This window comes from Aquarana catesbeiana, linkage group LG06 (assembly GCF_042186555.1).
Source record: "Aquarana catesbeiana isolate 2022-GZ linkage group LG06, ASM4218655v1, whole genome shotgun sequence".
Classification (NCBI taxonomy): domain Eukaryota; kingdom Metazoa; phylum Chordata; class Amphibia; order Anura; family Ranidae; genus Aquarana; species Aquarana catesbeiana.
Window position 1 is genome coordinate 118,773,665 of NC_133329.1, and position 21,221 is coordinate 118,794,885.

At 46.0% G+C, this 21,221-nt stretch overlaps 1 protein-coding gene across 1 annotated transcript in view; it reads left to right on the forward strand.

The window, feature by feature from the left end:
* Positions 1-3,055: 3,055 nt before the first annotated feature.
* The window catches only part of MAD1L1 (mitotic arrest deficient 1 like 1), a 1,251,441-nt gene continuing 1,233,275 nt past the window's right edge, over positions 3,056-21,221 (forward strand). Inside the window, exons 1-4 of the mRNA XM_073636726.1 lie at positions 3,056-3,201; positions 11,359-11,525; positions 13,024-13,164; positions 15,986-16,165. Of these exons, the coding sequence (XP_073492827.1) occupies positions 11,376-11,525; positions 13,024-13,164; positions 15,986-16,165 (471 nt within the window). The 5' untranslated portion in view covers positions 3,056-3,201; positions 11,359-11,375. The remainder of the gene's footprint in view (positions 3,202-11,358; positions 11,526-13,023; positions 13,165-15,985; positions 16,166-21,221) is intronic.

Consider the following 21,221-nt stretch of genomic DNA (forward strand, 5'->3'; position numbering starts at 1 on the left):
AAACAGGGACCGCCCCCCTCCCCCTAGCAGAACTGCTCCCAATCTCTTCCCCATCACAAAAGCTGACAATCGCAGCTACAGCAAAGTTAGAGAACCAAACAATGTTTCCCATCTTTTACAATGTGTGGGGGTACAGTGCGTCCCCCTTAGTGCAGGTGCGGTGCGGGGAATTCTGAAATTGGAATGCATTAGTGTCTCACTGACACTTCCCTGCACTGCTGATGGGGAGGGGGTCGAGTGCCAGCAAAGAGGCTTCATGGGCAGCTTGCGGCACCAATGCCGGGGGTTGCCTACCCCTGGTGTATGGGATATTTTGTTTTTGGATATTTGTGTTTTTTGAATATTTTACTATTAAACCTTAAAGCAGAACTTTCAACCTAAAGGGGATGTTCTGCTTTTCCTCCTCCTCCCCCTCCTCTCTCATATTTGGAATTTTTTTTAGTGGAGGGAGGGGGGTGAGGCAGGTACCTGATTTTGACAGGTACCCGCTCCCACTTCCAGTTGGATCAACGCAGCAATCTTAGTGGACATTTTCTCCTACCCCCGCAGTCTCTTGGGACACATCACAGGTCCCAGGAGATTGCAGGACCATTCACAGGGTGCAGCTGGCTTTAAAGTCGCAAGGAGTCGCAAAAGGCTGGCCACAGTTAAAGCAATAATAAAGTCTTGTTTAAAACAAAAAAAAAATCATGTTATACTTACCTGCTCTGTACAGTGGTTTTGCACAGAGCAGCCCCGATCCTCCTCTTCTCGGGGTCCCACGTTGGCGCTCCTGGCTCCTCCCTCTTACTGGATGCCCTCACAGCAAGCAGCTTGCTGTGGGGGCACCCAAGCAAGCGCCCTCCTGAGCCACAGCTCTGTGTGTCCATTCACACACAGAGCCACGGCTCGGCCCCAACCCCTCCAGCTCCTGATTGGCTCACTGGCTGTGATTGACAGCAGCGGAAGCCAATGGCTGCTGCCAAATGCCAATCAGAAGTGCGAGTCCCCAGAAAGACAAGGCTCTCATGGACTTTGCTGGATCAAGAGGGGGATCAGGTAAGTATTATGGGGGACTGGGGGTGCTGCTGCACACAGAAGGTTTTTTACCTTCATGCATATAATGCATGAAGGTGAAAAACCTTGTGTCTTTACAATCACTTTAGGGTGCCAGCACTAGGATTCAAAGACCAGATGGCAAAGAAAACAAAAAACTGACAGGAGTTATAACCCTTCCATATGCTATCCAAAATTAAAAAAAGTTTTGCCTTTAGTTCTACTTTAACCATTTGCTGACTGCATCACTTAGCTGTATGGCAGCAGAGCAGCTCTTCTGTGGCAGATCATGTACCTAGTACATGACCTGGCACTTCTGGGTGGGGGGGGGGGCGTGCGCACGTCGCCAGCATCCCGGCTATGCTGTGATTAGATCAGTGGGTGTTGGCCAGTGGATGTGTGCTGGCACCTGCTGATCGATGAGGAGCGACACAGGACAGAGCCTCGCCTGTAAACAAGGCAGATCTTCGGCCTGTCAGCAGTGAAGAGATGGATTTTATTTCCTGCAAAGTAGGGTATAAAATCCATCACTTCACTTATTAAACGCACCACTCATGACACGAACTCTGGCTAGGCATACATTTAACCCTTTGATCACCCTAGCTGTTTAACAACTTCCCAGCCAGTGTCTTTAGTACAGTGACAGTGCATATTTTTAGCACCGATCACTGTATTAGTGTCACTGGTTCCCACAAAGTGTCAAAAGTGTAAGTTAGTGTCAGAATGTTCGCCACAATATCGCAGTCCCGCTATAAGTCACTGATTGCTGCCATTACTAGTGTAAAAAAAATAAAAATAACTGTAAATTCCAGCATATATGCCATCATTGGTATATGCTACAACTTTTGCGCAAATCAATCAATATACGCTTATTGGTATTTTTTTTAACCAAAAATATGTAGCAAAATACATATTGGCTTAAATTTATGAAGAATTTAATTTTTTTTATTGGATATGTTTTATAGCAGAAAGTAAAAAATATTGTTTTTATATTAACATTGGTGGTCTTATTTGTTTATAGCGCAAAAAAAAAAAAACCCAGTGGTGATCAAACACCACCAAAAGAAAGCTGTATTTGTGGGGAAAAAAATCACATATATTTTCTTTGGGTACAGTGTTGCATGACTGCGCAATTGTCAGTTAAAGTAGCGCAGTGCTGTATCCTGGTCAGGAAGGGGGGTAAATCTTCTGGAGGGCAAGTGGTTAATGGAAGAACAGTGGCTGTACAGACTGGCTGCAGTGCAATGTGCTGTGTACCCATCCCTGAGTTCCCGTCTCTGTGTGCCCATCCCTGAGTGCCGACCCTGTGTGCCCATCCCTGAGTGCCTGTCTCTGAGGGCTCGTCCCTGTGTGCCCATCCTTGAGTGCCCGTCTCTGAGTGCCCGTCCCTGTGTGCCCGTCCCTGAGTGCCCGTCCCTGTGTGCCCATCCCTGAGTGCCCGTCTCTGAGTGCCCGTCCCTGTGTGCCCGTCCCTGAGTGCCCATCCCTGAGTGCCCGTCTCTGAGTGCCCATCCCTGCGTGCCCATCCCTGAGTGCCCATCCCTGAGTGCCCGTCTCTGAGTGCCCGTCCCTGCGTGCCCATCCCTGAGTGCCCATCCCTGAGTGCCCATCCCTGTGTGGCCGTCCCTGAGTCCCCTTCTCTGAGTGCCCATCCCTGTGTACCTGTCACACTCATTTGGTCTGTATACCCACAGAACATCTATTTAATTATATAGGTTGCCTGCACGCTGTGATGGTAGGGGTTTCAAAAGATGTCGTTAGCTCGGTCTTACTTCCCCTATGGGCCAGCTGGAAGATATTCAGAATAATTTTATCATTTGTGTTTATTTATTTAGACAAAAAATGCAGATCACCAATACATAACCAAGATAGGATCAGTGGGAGGATGAGAGGCAATACAGATCCATTCCCTGACAGTGTTACTCTTATGCCAGCTGACACAGTCACTTTAGTAAGAATGGAAGGGTAATAGCGGCAGGAGATGTATTGTGTGTGATCACAGCAGTCCTGTCACCGCCTCCCCCTCCAGTGACAGCGGCGTGCGCACCACATCCAGGATTTACGGACTGCGCTGCTGTAGTAGGAGAGTTATGGTAAGGCTCTTGTATCGCGAGATTTGCTGAGAGGAGCTGTGAGCGGGACCCTTCAGTTTATATCGGAGAATAGGTGAGTATGTGAGGGACATGTGTCTGACACCGGAACCACCGACACCCCGACCACCTTGTGTCTGTATTATATATATATATATATCTATCTATCTATCTATACAACATTCCCCTCAGATAGACACAGCACTAAGTTCTCATAGTTCTTTCTTCACTTCATATCACCTCTGTGTGTGTGTAGTGTCCTCAATGTACTCCTCATCTCTCCTCACTGTCATCACCCCCATCTCCTCTTTGTACCCCCCCCCCATTTCTTTCCTCTGCCCCCCCATCTGTCCCTTCTATCCTTCTCCTATGACCCTCCATATCCATCCCCCCCCCCCCGCTGTCCCTTCCTCCCTCTTCTGACCCCCGTCATCCCCTGGCTGTCCCTTCCTCCCCCTTCTGACCCCCCGTCATCCCCTGGCTGTCCCTTCCTCCCTCTTCTGATGCCCCGTCATCCCCTGGCTGTCCCTTCCTCCCCCTTCTGACCCCCCGTCATCCCCTGGCTGTCCCTTCCTCCCTCTTCTGAACCCCCGTCCCCCCCCCCCGCTGTCCCTTCCTCCCTCTTCTGACCCCCGTCATCCCCTGGCTGTCCCTTCCTCCCCCTTCTGACCCCCCGTCATCCCCTGGCTGTCCCTTCCTCCCTCTTCTGAACCCCCGTCCCCCCCCCTGGCTGTAACTTCCTCCCTCTTCTGAACCCCCGTCCCCCCCCTGGCTGTAACTTCCTCCCTCTTCTGATCCCCCGTCATCCCCTGGCTGTCCCTTCCTCCCTCTTCTGACCCCCCGTCATCCCCTGGCTGTCCCTTCCTCCCTCTTCTGATCCCCCGTCATCCCCTGGCTGTCCCTTCCTCCCTCTTCTGATGCCCCGTCCCCCCCTGGGCTTCCCTTCCTCCCTCTTCTGACCCCCCGTCATCCCCTGGCTGTCCCTTCCTCCCTCTTCTGAACCCCCGTCCCCCCCCTGGCTGTAACTTCCTCCCTCTTCTGATCCCCCGTCATCCCCTGGCTGTCCCTTCCTCCCTCTTCTGATCCCCCGTCATCCCCTGGCTGTCCCTTCCTCCCTCTTCTGAACCCCCGTCCCCCCCCTGGCTGTAACTTCCTCCCTCTTCTGATCCCCCGTCATCCCCTGGCTGTCCCTTCCTCCCTCTTCTGATCCCCCGTCATCCCCTGGCTGTCCCTTCCTCCCTCTTCTGATGCCCCGTCATCCCCTGGCTGTCCCTTCCTCCCTCTTCTGATGCCCCGTCATCCCCTGGCTGTCCCTTCCTCCCTCCCTCTTCTGATGCCCCGTCATCCCCTGGCTGTCCCTTCCTCCCTCTTCTGATCCCCCGTCATCCCCTGGCTGTCCCTTCCTCCCTCTTCTGATGCCCCGTCCCCCCCCTGGGCTTCCCTTCCTCCCTCTTCTGACCCCCCGTCATCCCCTGGCTGTCCCTTCCTCCCTCTTCTGACCCCCCGTCATCCCCTGGCTGTCCCTTCCTCCCTCTTCTGATCCCCCGTCATCCCCTGGCTGTCCCTTCCTCCCTCTTCTGATGCCCCGTCCCCCCCCTGGGCTTCCCTTCCTCCCTCTTCTGACCCCCCGTCATCCCCTGGCTGTCCCTTCCTCCCTCTTCTGACCCCCCGTCATCCCCTGGCTGTCCCTTCCTCCCTCTTCTGACCCCCCGTCATCCCCTGGCTGTCCCTTCCTCCCTCTTCTGACCCCCCGTCATCCCCTGGCTGTCCCTTCCTCCCTCTTCTGACCCCCCGTCATCCCCTGGCTGTCCCTTCCTCCCTCTTCTGACCCCCCGTCATCCCCTGGCTGTCCCTTCCTCCCTCTTCTGACCCCCCGTCATCCCCTGGCTGTCCCTTCCTCCCTCTTCTGACCCCCCGTCATCCCCTGGCTGTCCCTTCCTCCCTCTTCTGATCCCCCGTCATCCCCTGGCTGTCCCTTCCTCCCTCTTCTGAACCCCCGTCCCCCCCCTGGCTGTAACTTCCTCCCTCTTCTGATCCCCCGTCATCCCCTGGCTGTCCCTTCCTCCCTCTTCTGATGCCCCGTCATCCCCTGGCTGTCCCTTCCTCCCTCTTCTGATGCCCCGTCATCCCCTGGCTGTCCCTTCCTCCCTCTTCTGATCCCCCGTCATCCCCTGGCTGTCCCTTCCTCCCTCTTCTGATCCCCCGTCATCCCCTGGCTGTCCCTTCCTCCCTCTTCTGATCCCCCCGTCATCCCCTGGCTGTCCCTTCCTCCCTCTTCTGATCCCCCGTCATCCCCTGGCTGTCCCTTCCTCCCTCTTCTGATCCCCCGTCATCCCCTGGCTGTCCCTTCCTCCCTCTTCTGATCCCCCGTCATCCCCTGGCTGTCCCTTCCTCCCTCTTCTGATCCCCCGTCATCCCCTGGCTGTCCCTTCCTCCCTCTTCTGATCCCCCGTCATCCCCTGGCTGTCCCTTCCTCCCTCTTCTGATCCCCCGTCATCCCCTGGCTGTCCCTTCCTCCCTCTTCTGATCCCCCGTCATCCCCTGGCTGTCCCTTCCTCCCTCTTCTGATCCCCCGTCATCCCCTGGCTGTCCCTTCCTCCCTCTTCTGATCCCCCGTCATCCCCTGGCTGTAACTTCCTCCCTCTTCTGATCCCCCGTCCCCCCCTGGCTGTAACTTCCTCCCTCTTCTGATCCCCCGTCCCCCCCTGGCTGTCCCTTCCTCCCTCTTCTGATCCCCCGTCCCCCCCTGGCTGTCCCTTCCTCCCTCTTCTGATCCCCCGTCCCCCCCTGGCTGTCCCTTCCTCCCTCTTCTGATCCCCCGTCCCCCCCTGGCTGTCTCTTCCTCCCTCCTCTGATCCCCCCCCGTCTGTCCCTTCCTCCCTCTTCTGACCCCCTGGCTGTCCCTTCCTCCCTCTTCTGATGCCCCGTCATCCCCTGGCTGTCCCTTCCTCCCTCTTCTGATCCCCCGTCATCCCCTGGCTGTCCCTTCCTCCCTCTTCTGATCCCCCGTCATCCCCTGGCTGTCCCTTCCTCCCTCTTCTGATCCCCCGTCATCCCCTGGCTGTCCCTTCCTCCCTCTTCTGATCCCCCGTCATCCCCTGGCTGTCCCTTCCTCCCTCTTCTGATCCCCCGTCATCCCCTGGCTGTCCCTTCCTCCCTCTTCTGATCCCCCGTCATCCCCTGGCTGTCCCTTCCTCCCTCTTCTGATCCCCCGTCATCCCCTGGCTGTCCCTTCCTCCCTCTTCTGATCCCCCGTCATCCCCTGGCTGTCCCTTCCTCCCTCTTCTGGTCCCCCGTCATCCCCTGGCTGTCCCTTCCTCCCTCTTCTGGTCCCCCGTCATCCCCTGGCTGTCCCTTCCTCCCTCTTCTGGTCCCCCGTCATCCCCTGGCTGTCCCTTCCTCCCTCTTCTGGTCCCCCGTCATCCCCTGGCTGTCCCTTCCTCCCTCTTCTGGTCCCCCGTCATCCCCTGGCTGTCCCTTCCTCCCTCTTCTGGTCCCCAGTCATCCCCTGGCTGTCCCTTCCTCCCTCTTCTGGTCCCCCGTCCCCCCCTGGCTGTCCCTTCCTCCCTCTTCTGACCTTCCATACCTGTCCCCTGTCTGTCCCTTCGTTCCTCAGCCTGTGGCCCTTTGGTGTATAATGTGCTGCCCTTGGACCTCAGCAGTCTGTAGTGATTAGTGACTCATTAACACCTTCTCATCCAGTCCACGTCAACTCTTCTCTACCTTCAACACTCTACTCTGTCCTCCACTGCCTCCACCCACCAACTCACTCACTGCCCAGGAGATTGCCAATCACTTCAAAACTAAGATTGATACAATTCATGAGGAGATCGCCAATGCGCAAAAACCTCCCCCATGCAACACCCCATGTCCACAGATACAATCATTACTTCCCTCATTCATCCCTGCTACTATTACTGAGGTTGCTAAACTTTTATCTGACACTCATCTAACCACCTGCCTCCTGGATCCTGCTCCCTCGCAAATGCTACGCTCATCCTCTGACTCGATTCTACACTCTCTAACTCAAATTTTCAACCTCTCCCTCTCTTGTGGCATCTTCCCAAACTCTCTAAAACATGCGCTAGTCACCCCCATACTTAAAAAGCCCTCACTGGACCCCACCAATCTCAACAACTTACATCCCATCTCCTTACTCTCCTTCTCCTCCAAACTTCTTGAAAGACTGGTCTACAACCGACCATCTGACCATGAATAAACTTCTTGATCCCCTTCAGTCCGGTTTTCGCCCTCAACACTCCACGGAAACTGCTCTCCTTAAACTCTCAAATGACCTACTAATGGCTAAAACCAATGGACACTATTCTGTACTACTTCTCCTGGATCTCTCTGCTGCCTTTGACACAGTGGCCCACCCCCTCCTCCTAAAAAAAACTCCACTCCTTTGGTCTCCGTGACTGTACTCTTCGCTGGTTCTCATCCTACCTATCCCACCGCTCCTTCAGTGTCACTTACAACTCTACTTCCTCCTCTCCTCTTCCTTTCTCCGTTGGGGTCCCCCAAGGTTCTGTTCTTGGACCTCTCCCTTTCTCAATCTACACCACCTCCTTGGGTCAGTTGATTGCCTCCCACGGCTTTAAATATCATCTCTACGCTGATGACACCCAAATCTATCTCTCCACCACCCAGCTCTCTCCAACTGTCTCCTCACGCATTACTAACTTACTAGCAGACATATCAGCCTGGATGTCACATCACTTCCTCAAACTCAACCTATCCAAAACCGAGCTCATGATATTTCCTCCCTCAGGTGCCTCTTCCCCTGATTTCTCTGTCAATATCAACGGCTTAACTATCAACCCATCCCCCCCACGCCAAGGTCCTAGGTGTAATCCTGGACTCTGAACTAACCTTTCGACCCCACATTCTATCACTATCCAAAACTTACCGCCTCAACCGCCGCAACATCTCCAAGATACGCCCCTTCCTAACCAATGTCACCACAAAGCTTCTAATCCACTCCCTGGTCATCTCCCGCCTCGACTACTGCAACTCCCTCCTCATTGGTTTACCTCTAAATAGGCTATCCCCACTTCAGTCCAACATGAACGCTGCTGCCAGGCTCATCCACCTCACAAACCGCTCAGCGTCTGCTACACCCCTCTGCCAATCCCTCCATTAGCTGCCACTCAGTCACCGAATTAAATTCAAGATACTAACTATAACTTACAAACCCATCCACAACCTGGCCCCCAGCTACATCTCTAACCTAGTCACAAAATACCAACCTAATTGTTCTCTTTGCTCCTCCCAAGACCTCCTGCTCTCAAACTCCCTTGTCAGCTCATCCCATGCTCGCCTTCAGGACTTCTCCAGAGCCTCTTCTATCCTCTGGAATGCTCTACCCCAATCCGTCCGATTTTCTCCTACTTTATCCACTTTCAGACAATCCCTGAAAACTCATCTCTTCAGAGAAGCCTATCTGGCCCCCACCTAACAACTGTACGTTTATCTTCTCAATTAGCACACCACCCACAGTTATTACCTCTTGTATCTCTTGACCTTCCCTCTTAGATTGTAAGCTCCAAGGAGCAGGGCCCTCTGATTCCTACTGTATTAAAGTGTATTGTATTTGTACTGTCTACCCTCAAGTTGTAAAGCGCTACGTAAACTGTTGGCGCTATATAAATCCTGTATAATAATAATAATTAGTGTAATATTGATCATTTGCAAGCCTCATGTACCATGTTCCCAGTTTTGTATTGTCTTTTGCAGCATATTCCCAGCCATAAATGTATCCTGTCATCTCTCTCTGACCCTCATCTCTTCTATTAGGTCTGCAGTCTGACAGTCCTCTCATTGTCAGGGGCCACCTTTTGGGGCCCTCTATAGCTCATAAGTTGACAACCATTGCACTATACCCATCCTTCTGTCCTCCCGTCTGTCTGTGCCCATGCCCCCTTCCCTCTGTGCCTGTCTGTGCGCGTCCCCCATCCATCTGTGCCCACCGTCTGCCCCTCTACCTCCTTGCTGTCAGAATACAATGATCTGTGGCTGGTTCTACACAATTCAGTAAATAGATCCATTTGTACACAATCAGCCTGCCCATGTATAGATCGAAATTTATCTGTTCCCTACTCAGCTGGCCAAATTTCGATGCATGTATTCCCGCTGAAAATGGAAGCAGTCTGTGTGCAGAATAGTTCTGGACCAGTGAAACTAAAACTTTTCATTTTTGCTGAAAGTCCTGTCCTTGACTTGAAGGCTGGGAAAATCGGCCCCGTCTGAGGCTTCTCACGCTGCTGTCTTGCTTTGTGACAGCCTCACCTTACAGATGTCTCTGACATGAACCCTCATATTCCTCAACCTGGACATCCCACAAAAGGAAGAGTGGCCTGTAAACAAGTAATATTAAAGCTGATCTCCATGTTTTAGTGACGTTTAAATAGTTTGTTGGGTCCATGCTGGTCCCAACAAACTATTTACTTCACTAATATATGCAGCAGCAGTGTGCACTTTATAAAATGTATGCAGCCTCAGCTACATGTGGTATATATATATACAGCACTGTATTCTGGCAGCGTGACGGGATCTTTGTCTTGCTTTCAGAATAAACTGCCTCATAGACTACAGCAAGCTTTGTTATGTCATCTGCCTGCCCCTCCACCTCAGAGGAAGCTTTGTATTGAATTCTCGAACAGTAAGCTCTCTGTTAATGGCTGAGCAGCTCTCAACGCAACTCGATTTTTTTTTTTTTGAGATGGGAATTACCTGTCCCACTGCTGGAACACAGGGCTGAAACAACTAAACATAATTGATTATAATCGATAATAAAAATTGTCAACAATTTTCATTATCGATTATTTGGATTTCATACAGAATGCATTATTTGTTTACATGTCAGTATGGATGTTGTACTGAGCTGTATGTGTGCTGCACTGGGTAAACATGTCGGTATACAAAGTGCAATACACATAGAGCTCAGCACACTGTCCATACTTGTCAATAAGTGCCTGAGAACTTGTATGTGAATAGGACCACTGACCACCACGATGTATAAAAAAGGTGGGGGCTTTTCAGAACCCAATGGCCCTCCAGTGACGAGAGGTCAAACAACAATTGTTTTGTAATCCACAGAACCTCCAACTTCCTCTGAGTCCCTTGCCAGACAGTTATACAGCAATGTGTTTCACAGGTCAATACACAATAAAACTCAGTGTAGGAATGATATACAAAAAAAAAAAGGAATAGACACTCTGCATAGTGTAAACCAGTGGGTGAACAATAATTAATAAAGTAAATTGCACTTAAATTTTGTAGGAAGTGAAGTGTACAAACAGTTCACATCACATGGATAGTCCGTTTGGCCAAATCCGAAAATGGCCACAGCTGGTTTGCGCATGCGCAGTGGCATGTGTTCCGGCTCCCCCAAACACATTTCATCATACGTGATGTCATTAGGGTCAGCTGCGTCCATGTTGGACATTAGATTCTGGTGGTCCACAGTCTAATTGCTGAAAGGCTTTAAGGCTATCAGGATTCACACCTGTCTTTCTCCTGTTGCATATAGAAAAGACTGTTCAGCCTATTTTCTGGCTCTTCATTGAAACCTTTTGGTTTGTCATTTCTGTGCACTCATGTGTTTATTTTTGCATTTATTGGCATTTTTTTTTGCATTATATATATTTCTTATCATTTGCAAGAACCACTAGTGTGAATTTTATAGCGCTGCACTGTTGGTTTCTATTTAATGCATATCATCTATTAGGGTATTGTGCTAGCTGCTATTAATTGCTACACATTGTGAGGTCCTAGCCCGTATTTTTTTCTTTAGAGATCTATTTTTAGAGCCTGGTCTCTACTGTGCAATCTCTAGTTTTAGAACTTGGATCTACATAATCTGTCCGATTATTTAAAAGTCAGCAGCTGCAGTATTTGTAGCTGCTGACTTTATATTTTATTTTTTTTAAGCGGAACTCCGCTTTAAGAGTGAAGACCAAATTCTTCACACTTGAGGAACAGTGACTCAGAAAGCACTGAAGCCATTGGAGCAGCCTGAAATTCAGTGAACCTACAATTCTGATACATGTTTTCTTTTAAATAGCTGAAGCAAGTTTTACTTGGAGTCAAAAACGTATTGTAGAATACGCGGTCCACCAGGAAAACATGCCCTCTAGTTAAAAATCATAGGCTTTGAAAAGTCGGATACCAGTTTATTGTTCTTTGTAGTAATATGACTGTGTTTTCTTCTTTTTTTTTTTTTTTTTTGCAGAGCAAGAAGCAGTCAAGATGGATGAAATTGAGAACACAACAGTTCTGTCCACTCTACAATCGTTTCATACATTTATCTCTCAGCCATTTGAAAGCACCCCACCCGCTGCTAACGCTTCCAATACATCTGGGGCTTCCTTACAGATGCAGTTCAATCAGAGATTCATGGTAGGGAACTTAAAGATTACACTGCCTGTTTATTACTAGTTCAGTCCATGCTTCTTTAAGCTTTGGGTTGTAAACCCTCAAGGTTTTTTACCTTAATGCATTCTATGCATTAAAGTGAAAAACCTTCTGTAGTAGCCCCCCAGAGCCCCTCTTTTACTTACCTGAATGTTCCAGGGACGGGGACGAGCACAGCAGTTCCAGCAGCTGTCTCGGGTCCTCATTGGATAGATTGATGGCAATCCCCCCCCCCCATATGTGTAGGGGAGCACAGATAAGGAGTAATACTTACTGTAACTCCAGGCTCTGCGATTGGTCCCCTACAGCTCCCTCTGAAGCTCTTCATGCTGTTGTCTCATGCTTGCCCCATCAATTACAATGCAGGGTTAATAGTCCTGCCTACACACCAGAGCTTCGGAGAAAGTAGTTAAGTAATAATGCCTGTCCAGCTCCCCCTAGAGTAATAGATTTAACCCTTGCAGTGCTGGGGAACCTCAGTGCAAAGATTGCTTTGTTTTTTGTTTTTTTTTCATGCACATTCATGAGTTGACTTTTAAGGGGTTTTCTATATCTACTATTAAAATACCATCCTATTTGCAAATAGCAGTTAAGTAAAAAAAAAAAGTGAAATCATTTTGCGCCTGATCCACATTGGAATAGTGCTTATTTGGTTGCATGCAAGCAGCTGCTCTTCTGTCTCCAGAAAAACATCTTGGGTGTACCACAGGAAAAGGTTTAAGCGTTTTTCATTTGAATAAGATCAGAGTGCATGAAGTAGAATTTTTCCATTGGTCAGTACCCTCTGCTGCATTATACAACATCTGTTTCTTGACTGTATGCTATTGGAATCCTTGCACAAAATTAATTAAAATCCTGCAACATTTTCGTTGTTGGAAGCAGCCCTGTGGCAAACTCAAGTAGTTTCTATTTGCAACACTCTTAATGTTTGGTGCTATAGTTGCAACAAATTCATAAAGAAATGGTGCCATATTGTTCAGAAAAGTTGAGGTTCATAAGACCTCTACTATGTTGAAGCAATTTGCTTACTGTGTTGCATGTGTAACTATTATGTCTTATCTGAGACGATTCTGTGACAGAATTTGGAACTTATATTTGATATTTTTCCATTACTCCCTCAACTCCTTACAATAGCTTCTTTGTCTTTAATACTTCGCTACTTTGCAGGAGAGATGTTTGAGACAGTTCTATCCAAGTTGCGAAATATTCATATACACCTCACTGACAAGTTCATGAATCTGTCAGTACCACCATACCACTAGATAGGTTGCTTTTAAAGAGTATCTTTGACATGCTATGAATTCCAGGGTCTGTTTTTATGGGTGCTGTATGCCTGGCAGTGGCACAATGTGTGTAAAAAGTTAATGGTTCCTACATTGCTCCATTTTGCTCCACAACATTGTGATTTTTTTATTTTTTTTATTTTTTATTTATTTCTTGTAACAGACTAACATGAAATATCCTTTTTGTTTTCATCTCCCAGTTAGAAGACCAAGCCGCCCAGATCTGCTCCAGGTCACACCTTATCCAAGTGGAGAGAGAAAAGCTTCAAATGGAGCTGAGCCATAAACGGGCCCGAATTGAATTTGAGAAGGAAGCCAGCACAAACACTAGGAACTTTGAGGTTTGACAGATGACTGAAATACTTTTGACACATTTGCAATACCCACACTAATACTCACTGCTGCAATACCCTAGTGTATTGATGTACAGTATTGTTCTCAAAGTCTAAATATACACTTATTGGTGAGGATCTCTATTAGGTAGCCACTCTGCAATTCCCTATTACATTTCTAAGTTTAACTTTAAGGAACTATATTTTATATATGTTTTTGGATTACAAAGATCAGCTTGGTTTAACCACTTCAGCTTCGAAAGGTTTACCTCCCTTCGTGACCAGGCCATTTTTTGTGGTACTGCACTGTTATTTTTTTTTTATATATATATATTTATATAATCCTTATTTCAGTTTTCAAAAATAAAGGTTTGACATAAATAGATTCGGGGGGGGGGGGGGGGGGGTGGTGGAGGAACCATATAATGAAGGGTAGTGAACCATGCATCACCGGTCTGCAATATTTAGATTCAGAAAAGCCTTTGGTACATACAGACATAAGCAGCAGATTATTCCAACATTTGGAAACCAAATAACATGGGGGGGGGGGTGTTGTAATAATAAAACCAGAGTACCATATCCGGGTTATGTACCCATGAGCGACTCTATATGTCGTATGACGGCTATGACATGGGGAAAGGAGTAAAGGGGGAGATGGGATGTAGAAGTTGTCAGGAGAAGGCAAGAAAGGGGAATAGAGGTGAGAAAAAAAGAGAGTAGAAGGCAAGGGCCCTATAAACACTGAAAACGGGGAAAGAAACCTCTAGCACCCTATCTAGATTAATGATTAGTTCTAAAACAAATCTTTTGGGGGTCCTTAACATGCAGGCCTCTGCCTCTAACTGAATTACACGAGAACGTTACTGTTTGGATCTCTGGTACTACTTGCACTGTTATTTTAACTGACAATTGCACGGGCATGCGATGCTGCAACCAAATAAAATTTTATGTCCCCCCCCCCCCCCCACAAATAGAGCTTTTATTTTGGTGGCTAAAAATCCAAATTTCTTCATCAGTTTAGGCTAATATGTATTCTGCTACATATTTTTGGTAAAAACTATCCCAGTATATGTATATTGGTTTGTGCAAAAGTTACAGTGACTACAAACTGTGGTGTATATTTTAAATTTTTTACATTATTATTTGTTTTCTTTTTTTAATTATTTTTTTACTAGTAATGGCAGAAATCAGCAACATATTGCAGGACTGCGATTATTGCGACAGACAAATCGAACACTTAACTGACATTTGTGACACTTTTTGGGACCAGTGACACTAATACAATTATCAGTGCTAAAAAATAAGCATGGTTACTGTACTCAAAATGATACACAATTAAATAAATTGTGCGGGTGATGCTGCGCAACACCTCTAATATATAGACAATAAAGATATATGATGTGAAATCTCCAATGATAATAGTATATAATGCATATATGCAAATACTCTAGATGAAAATATTATGTAAATAAATACAATCCAATATCAAATCGGTGAATAATCAATAAGTTCAATAGTGATAATATAAAGTGAATGAAGTGCTGATAAATCAAGTTCAAATAGGAAAAGAAACAAACAAAAGTTGATAAATGATCTTGTGACTTTCGTGATAATCACACCACTGCTATGTGCTCCCAGAACTCTCACCTTAGCGGCATAACAAATATGCCTAAATGTGTCCTCTGAAATGCGATCCACGTAGCAGGAACAATGGTGTTGGTCCGTTATGTTTATATGGAAAATCCCCTCCCAATGGTTGGTGGGCTCCACATGTAAAATAATGATTAAGCCTCCAATAGGGTGATATCGTAATAAGAAATTAATTTATTAAATATCCGCTTACACTGCAGTAAAATCGAATGCACCAAGCATAAACAAGGAAACAGCATGACAACGATACCCGATACGTCACTTCCGGTCCGTGCTGTGTGTTTCCGGTTACGTCCAGGACCCCACAGCACCCCATATTGACAGAAAAACACAGAATTGTTGACATTTTTGCAGATTTTTAAAAAAAAAGAAAAACTGAAATATCATGTGTATATTAAATTTAAAATTTGTGCAATCTATGCGTTGAAAGTTTTTGTTGCTGTCACTTTTTAGCAGTATGATTGGGTTTTTTATCTGCTTATAAAGTCCCTTTTTAATAAGTACTTCTATAATTAGATCAGATTATAACAAAAACTGCATCGAAATTGGTAGTTCGCTGTTTTGTTTAGTTATCTAGTTTAGATTTGTGTTAAATTATAGATTTGTAATAGTAAAAATGCATGAAGCATTCCGTATTTGCCGATGTTGCGCCAAATTTGGGACTATTTTTCAGGCATCTAATAGGATATACCTGTACTTCCCTTCCCAGGAATCTTCCTTAAAGTGTAAGTTCACTTTTACAGAAAACCTGTAAGGTGAATTTACACTGGACCCTCTCCCCATCGCACCCGGTCCCACTGTACCTGAGGCTGCCATCCTCCCACACTGACACCTTGTATAACCACTTTACTGGTCCGGGGATTTGAAATCCCAGTGGCTTTCTCTCCTCTTCTTCATTGCTGACAGGACTGGGTACATTTAGGAGATTAAGCTGCGGTGGATTTCAGATCCCCAGATTGGTAAAGCGGTGACCCGATGTGTCAGTGCGGGAGATTGCTGGCCTCAGGTACAGCGGGACATAGGGAGGGATCCAAGTGAGATAGGGATCTAGTGTAAATTCACCTTAAAGATTTTTCTGTAAGGGTGAAATTTACCCTTTAATGACATCCTAAACTTGAGCATTTTCCTGTTGAATAATTTTGCAGTATTAGAAAATGTTTATGGATTTTTTTTTTTTCAGAGGGAGGCAGACAGGAATCAAGAACTTCAGAATCGGATCAGAGCACTGGAGGAAAAGGAAGAAGAGTTGCAAAACAAACTTGCGGAACAGAATGAAATCAACAAGGCTTGTAAGAAGACGATTGAATCACAGAGCAAGAAGCTGCTAGAAAAGGATAATAAATTAGCAGAGGTTAATGAGGTAGTGTTTACTTAAATCTGGCAATTAATGTATTTAACATATTCACATGCAGGCAGATCGTTGTGATATATTCATCTTTCTGTGACTCTGGGAAGATTACATTTGCTAATTTACACTGAACACATTTCTTAAGGGGAAGGTATTGCTGGTTTGTTCTGTAAACTTGTATTATGGCCAGGACTAAAGACTCACATGTAAATACATTTTCTTTTTAAGATAAATATGAAATATTGCAAATTAAATTTTACTATTCTTTTTTTTTTTCTCTAACAGGTGCAGCTTTATCCTATGTGATTTGCTGTAAAAAGCCTGTTTAAAGATCTCAATAGCTCAAGCTTAAATGTATGCGAACAAGTGATTGAATAAGAGTAGTAAATACTCCGCCTCCCCCTTCTACTTTGTACAGACTGCTTTATCCAAAATTTAAAGACTTAAAACATCCATCTATTCAAAACCGTTAAATATTCTTACTTTTACTGCACTGATAATATTAAAGTGTATGTAAATCCTTCTTTCTTCTCCATGATATTTCAGTGAGTTTATATTCAGCCCACCCAGTTCTACTCTTGGGACTACAAGTCAATTAGTGCCTATGCTTTGGAGAATAAAGGGATGAGGGAATGGAATCTCCACATTACCCTGAAGCCACGACAGTGGCAGCAAATCAAGGAAACCACCAAATCGTGCTCCCGGAAAGTACTTGCACTCAAAACTAATTATGTCTTATTGTACTGTTGGTATACAATACTGACTCGAGTAACATATTGTACTCCAGCACATGCAGGGAATTGTTTCTGTGGCTGCCTAGAATTGGGCACTTATGTCCACATATGGTGGACATGTCCAATTGTTTATGCTTCATTAATATGCTAAAATACTCTTTAAAGTTGATATTCCAATGCTACTTGGAGAGGCGCTGCTCAACTTGAAACCAGATGGACTTTCCAAACGCACTATAGACTGACATATTTTCAGAGGTACCAAGCAAATCATAGCTAGAGCCTGGCTGTCAGATTACCTTTTCACTGGCTGCAGTAAAATCCAAGGTACACTGGATACTCACTAATGACAAGCTGACCGCTAGTGTCTTACTGGCACTATGCACAATTTCCACATTACCTGGGATCTGTGGGTCTCAAGCTTTATGCCATTAGCCTTTGACCGCCAATTACTTGATTAATGAGAAGCAGCTCTCCTCAATTGATATTGAGAGGTAGTCTTCACGACTTTTGCGATGCTCCTCTCCGTGGCTCGATTCACATCTATGCATGTTGCTTTTGAGCATTTCTGCAGTGTTTTTTGTGGTGCTTGCCGTTTTTGAGCAGCGTATTTTCAGCATTTTTTCAGCGTTTTTGCCACGTTTTGCATTTTTTTTTTTTTTTTTTTTTTTTTTTTTTTTTTTAGACTGTATACAGTCTAAAAAAAAAAAAAAAAAAACGCCGCAAAAACGCTGTACTTGTGTTTTTGATGCTGGTCCATTGAATTCTATTACATGCAAAACGCTGCATTTTGCATGAAAAAAAGTCCCTGACCCTTTCCAAAAACGCAGAGGTACAAAAATGCTTTGATGTGAACATGTTCCATAGGAACCATGTTAAAAAATTCCTATGCATTTCTGCAAAATGCATCAAAAAACGCGTTAGTGTGAATGGAGCCCACGTCTTAACTAGGGGTGCAACGGATCAAAAAACTCACGGTTCGGATCGTTCCTCGGATCAGGAGTCACGGTTCGGATCATTTTCGGATCAACAAAAAAATCTCCCCCACTGTAATATCCACATTCTCCCTATTGGCGGGTATATTGTCAGGGCATGGCAGAGTATTGTCTGGGCATTGCAGAGTATTGTCAGGGCATTGCAGCAGGGCATGGCAGAGTATTGGCAGGGCATGGCAGAGTATTGGCACTGCTGCCATCCGATCTCTCCCCTCCACTGTACAGATCAGTACACAGAGGGGAGAGAGGAACCGGCGTTTGTTACAAGTGATCGCTCCGTCATTCGATGGAGCGATCACGTGCTAAACGGCCGCCGGGTGTACCAAGATGGCCGCCGCTCCAGAGCTAGGCCAAAGCCGCGGCCTTTCCTATGGCCGAGGCCACAGAGCGCTCCGCGGATCGCGGGGTGTCCCGTACGGATCAACCTCCGCGGATCGGATCACGGATCGATGACGATCCGTTGCACCCCTAGTCTTAACTCTCCTTCTCTTTTCCTACTCCTTCTTTTCCTCCCCTTTTCTCTCTCCTTTACAATTATTTTTCTGTACATCCATGTTGACAGTGCAAAAGAGCCATGAGGTCACATATGCCTCGTTTCCACTGAGCGGTTTGGTTCGGTATGGTACGCTATTTTGGGTGTTTCCATTATGAAAGCGAACCGAACTGTTCCATTCAGGGTCCTGCTTCAGATATGGGGACATAGAAAATGGAACGGTTCGGTTAGGGCGGAGCTACGATACATTCCACTGATTGGCTGACAGAAAACCCTCTGCTGTGCTATGCTGAGGCATTTTTTCTAAACCCTGTATGGCCCCTTGTGGTCCCACTTGCAGTGGAAACACTCACCAGAATAGACCGGACCATTCTAGGCCATTCAAACTGTACCGACCCAAACTGATCCGCTCAGTGGAAACGAGGCAATACTGGTCTCTTCTTAACATATTGTATGAATTTTAAATTGTTGGTAGATGACTATTCTGTAATGTTGGCTTGCACACTTTATTCATGCCTACGTGTCTCTTAACGCTCTCTAGCTGCTGTTTTCAAAACCATAACCCATTGAACAGAGACAATGGGATAAAGTCAACTGGGCAGAGCTCAACACAAAAGCTGTGTGCTGTCAGTCTATAATAGGGAATCGGAAGCGGAGTGCATTTCTGTACTTGCTGGGTCTTTAAATAGAAATCATCTGTCCAAATGGGCATTTACTATATACAGTTGTGCTCATAAGTTTACATACCCGGGCAGAATTTATGATTTCTTCGTAATTTTTCAGAGAATATGAATGATAACACAAACTTTTTTCACTCAGTGTTTGGCTGTAGCTATTTATTATCAATCAACTGTCCTTACTCTTTTTAAATCTTAATCACAACAGAAACTACCCAAATGACCCTGATCAAAAGTTTACATACCCCAGTTCTTGATACCATGTATTGCCCCCTTTACCTCAATGACAGCTTGAAGTTTTTTGCGCTATTTGTGGATGAGGCTCTTAATCTTCTCAGATGGTAATGCTGCCCATTCTTCTTGGCAAAAAGCCTCCAGTTCCTGTAAATTCTTGGGCTGTCTTGCATGAACTGCATGTTTTAGATCTCTCCAGAGTGTCTCAATGATATTGAAGTCAGCAGACTGAGATGGCCACTTGAACCTTCACTTTAGTCTGCATGTAGCCAGTGACATGTCGACTAGGGTTTAGGTCTGGAGACATGCATGGCCAGTCCAGTAGCATGGCAGTGGTCATCTTGGAGGTGTGTTTGGGGTTGTTATCATGTTGGAATACTGCCCTGCAGCCCAGTCTCCGAAGGGAGGGGATCATGCTCTGCTTCAGTATGTCACAGTACATGTTGGCATTCATGGTTCCCTCAATAAACTGTAGATCCCCAGTGCCGGCAGCACTCATGCAGCCCCAGGTTGCGACTCTCCCACCACCATGCTTGACTGTAGGCAAGACACACTTGTTTTTGTACTCCTCACCTGGTTGCTGCCACACATGCTTGGACTCATTGGACCAGTTACGTTTCCAGTAATCCATGTCCTTAGTTTGCTGAAGACAAGCAGACTGTTTACAGGCTTTCTTGTGCATCATCTTTTAGAAGAGGCTTCCTTCTGGAACGACAGCCATGCAGACCAATTTGATGCAGTGTGCCGCGTATGGTCTGAGCACTGACAGGCTGACCCCCCCACCCCTTCAACCTCTGCAGCAATGCCTGTTCTGAGTAGAACCTGTCCCGTTAAACTGCTGTATGGTCTTGGCCACCGTGCTGCAGCTCAGTTTCAGGGTCTTGGCAATCTTCTTATAGCTTAGGCCATCTTTATGTAGAGCAAAAAATATTTTTTTCAGATCCAAAGATTTCAGAGTTCTTTGCCATGATGTGCCATGTTGCACCTCCAGTGACCAGTATGAGAGCGATAACACCAAATTTAACACACCTGCTCCCCATTCGCACCTGAGACCTTTTAATGAGTCACATGACACTGGGGAAGAAATTGGCTAATTGGGCCTAATTTGGACAGTTTCACTTAGGGGTGTACTTACCTTTGTTGCCAGCGGTTTAGACATAGCTGTGTGTTGATTTATTTTGAGGGGACAGCAAATGTACACACTTATACAAGCTGTACACTCATTACTTTACATTGTTGCAAAGTGTCATTTCTTCAGTGTTGTCACATGAAAAGATTTAATACTATATTTACAATATGTAAATATGTGTGTGTGTGTATGTATGTATATGTGTGTGTATGTATATGTGTATGTGTATATATATATATATATATATATATATGTGTGTGTGTGAATTTTTACTGTACTAGCATTTTGAGCAACAACTGATCAAGCCTATATATTATTATTTTTTAGGCTTGATCAATTGTTGCTCGAAATGCTAGTACAGTACAGTGAAAATTCACTTAGTGATGTTAACCTTCAGTTTATCTGACTTGGGTTTGATCTTCGTGTCCATAGACTTGTATGGAGATGCACAACTTGTCAAAAGCCCGTCGACACAGGCCCTAATTAGGCTTTTATGTATGCGTTACTTAAGTCTTAAACTTAATGCCTTTTATTATAACAACGTGAACTTAAGAAATTTAAGCCACTTTTGCATCTACTTAGTTTTATTGATCCCTTAAAAATTGTTCTCCATAATTTACGCTTCTGTTGCAGGGGATGCATATAATTTGTCTTCAGGCTCCATGCTGATTTCTGGAAAACCAGTTAGCCAATCGTGCAAGCAGGACATTTTTAATTTCTTTGGATATTTTTTCACGCTATGTGAAGAATGCCCCCACTGCTGCTAAAAATTACAGAACTGACATTTGAATTTGCCGGTAGTTTTAGTG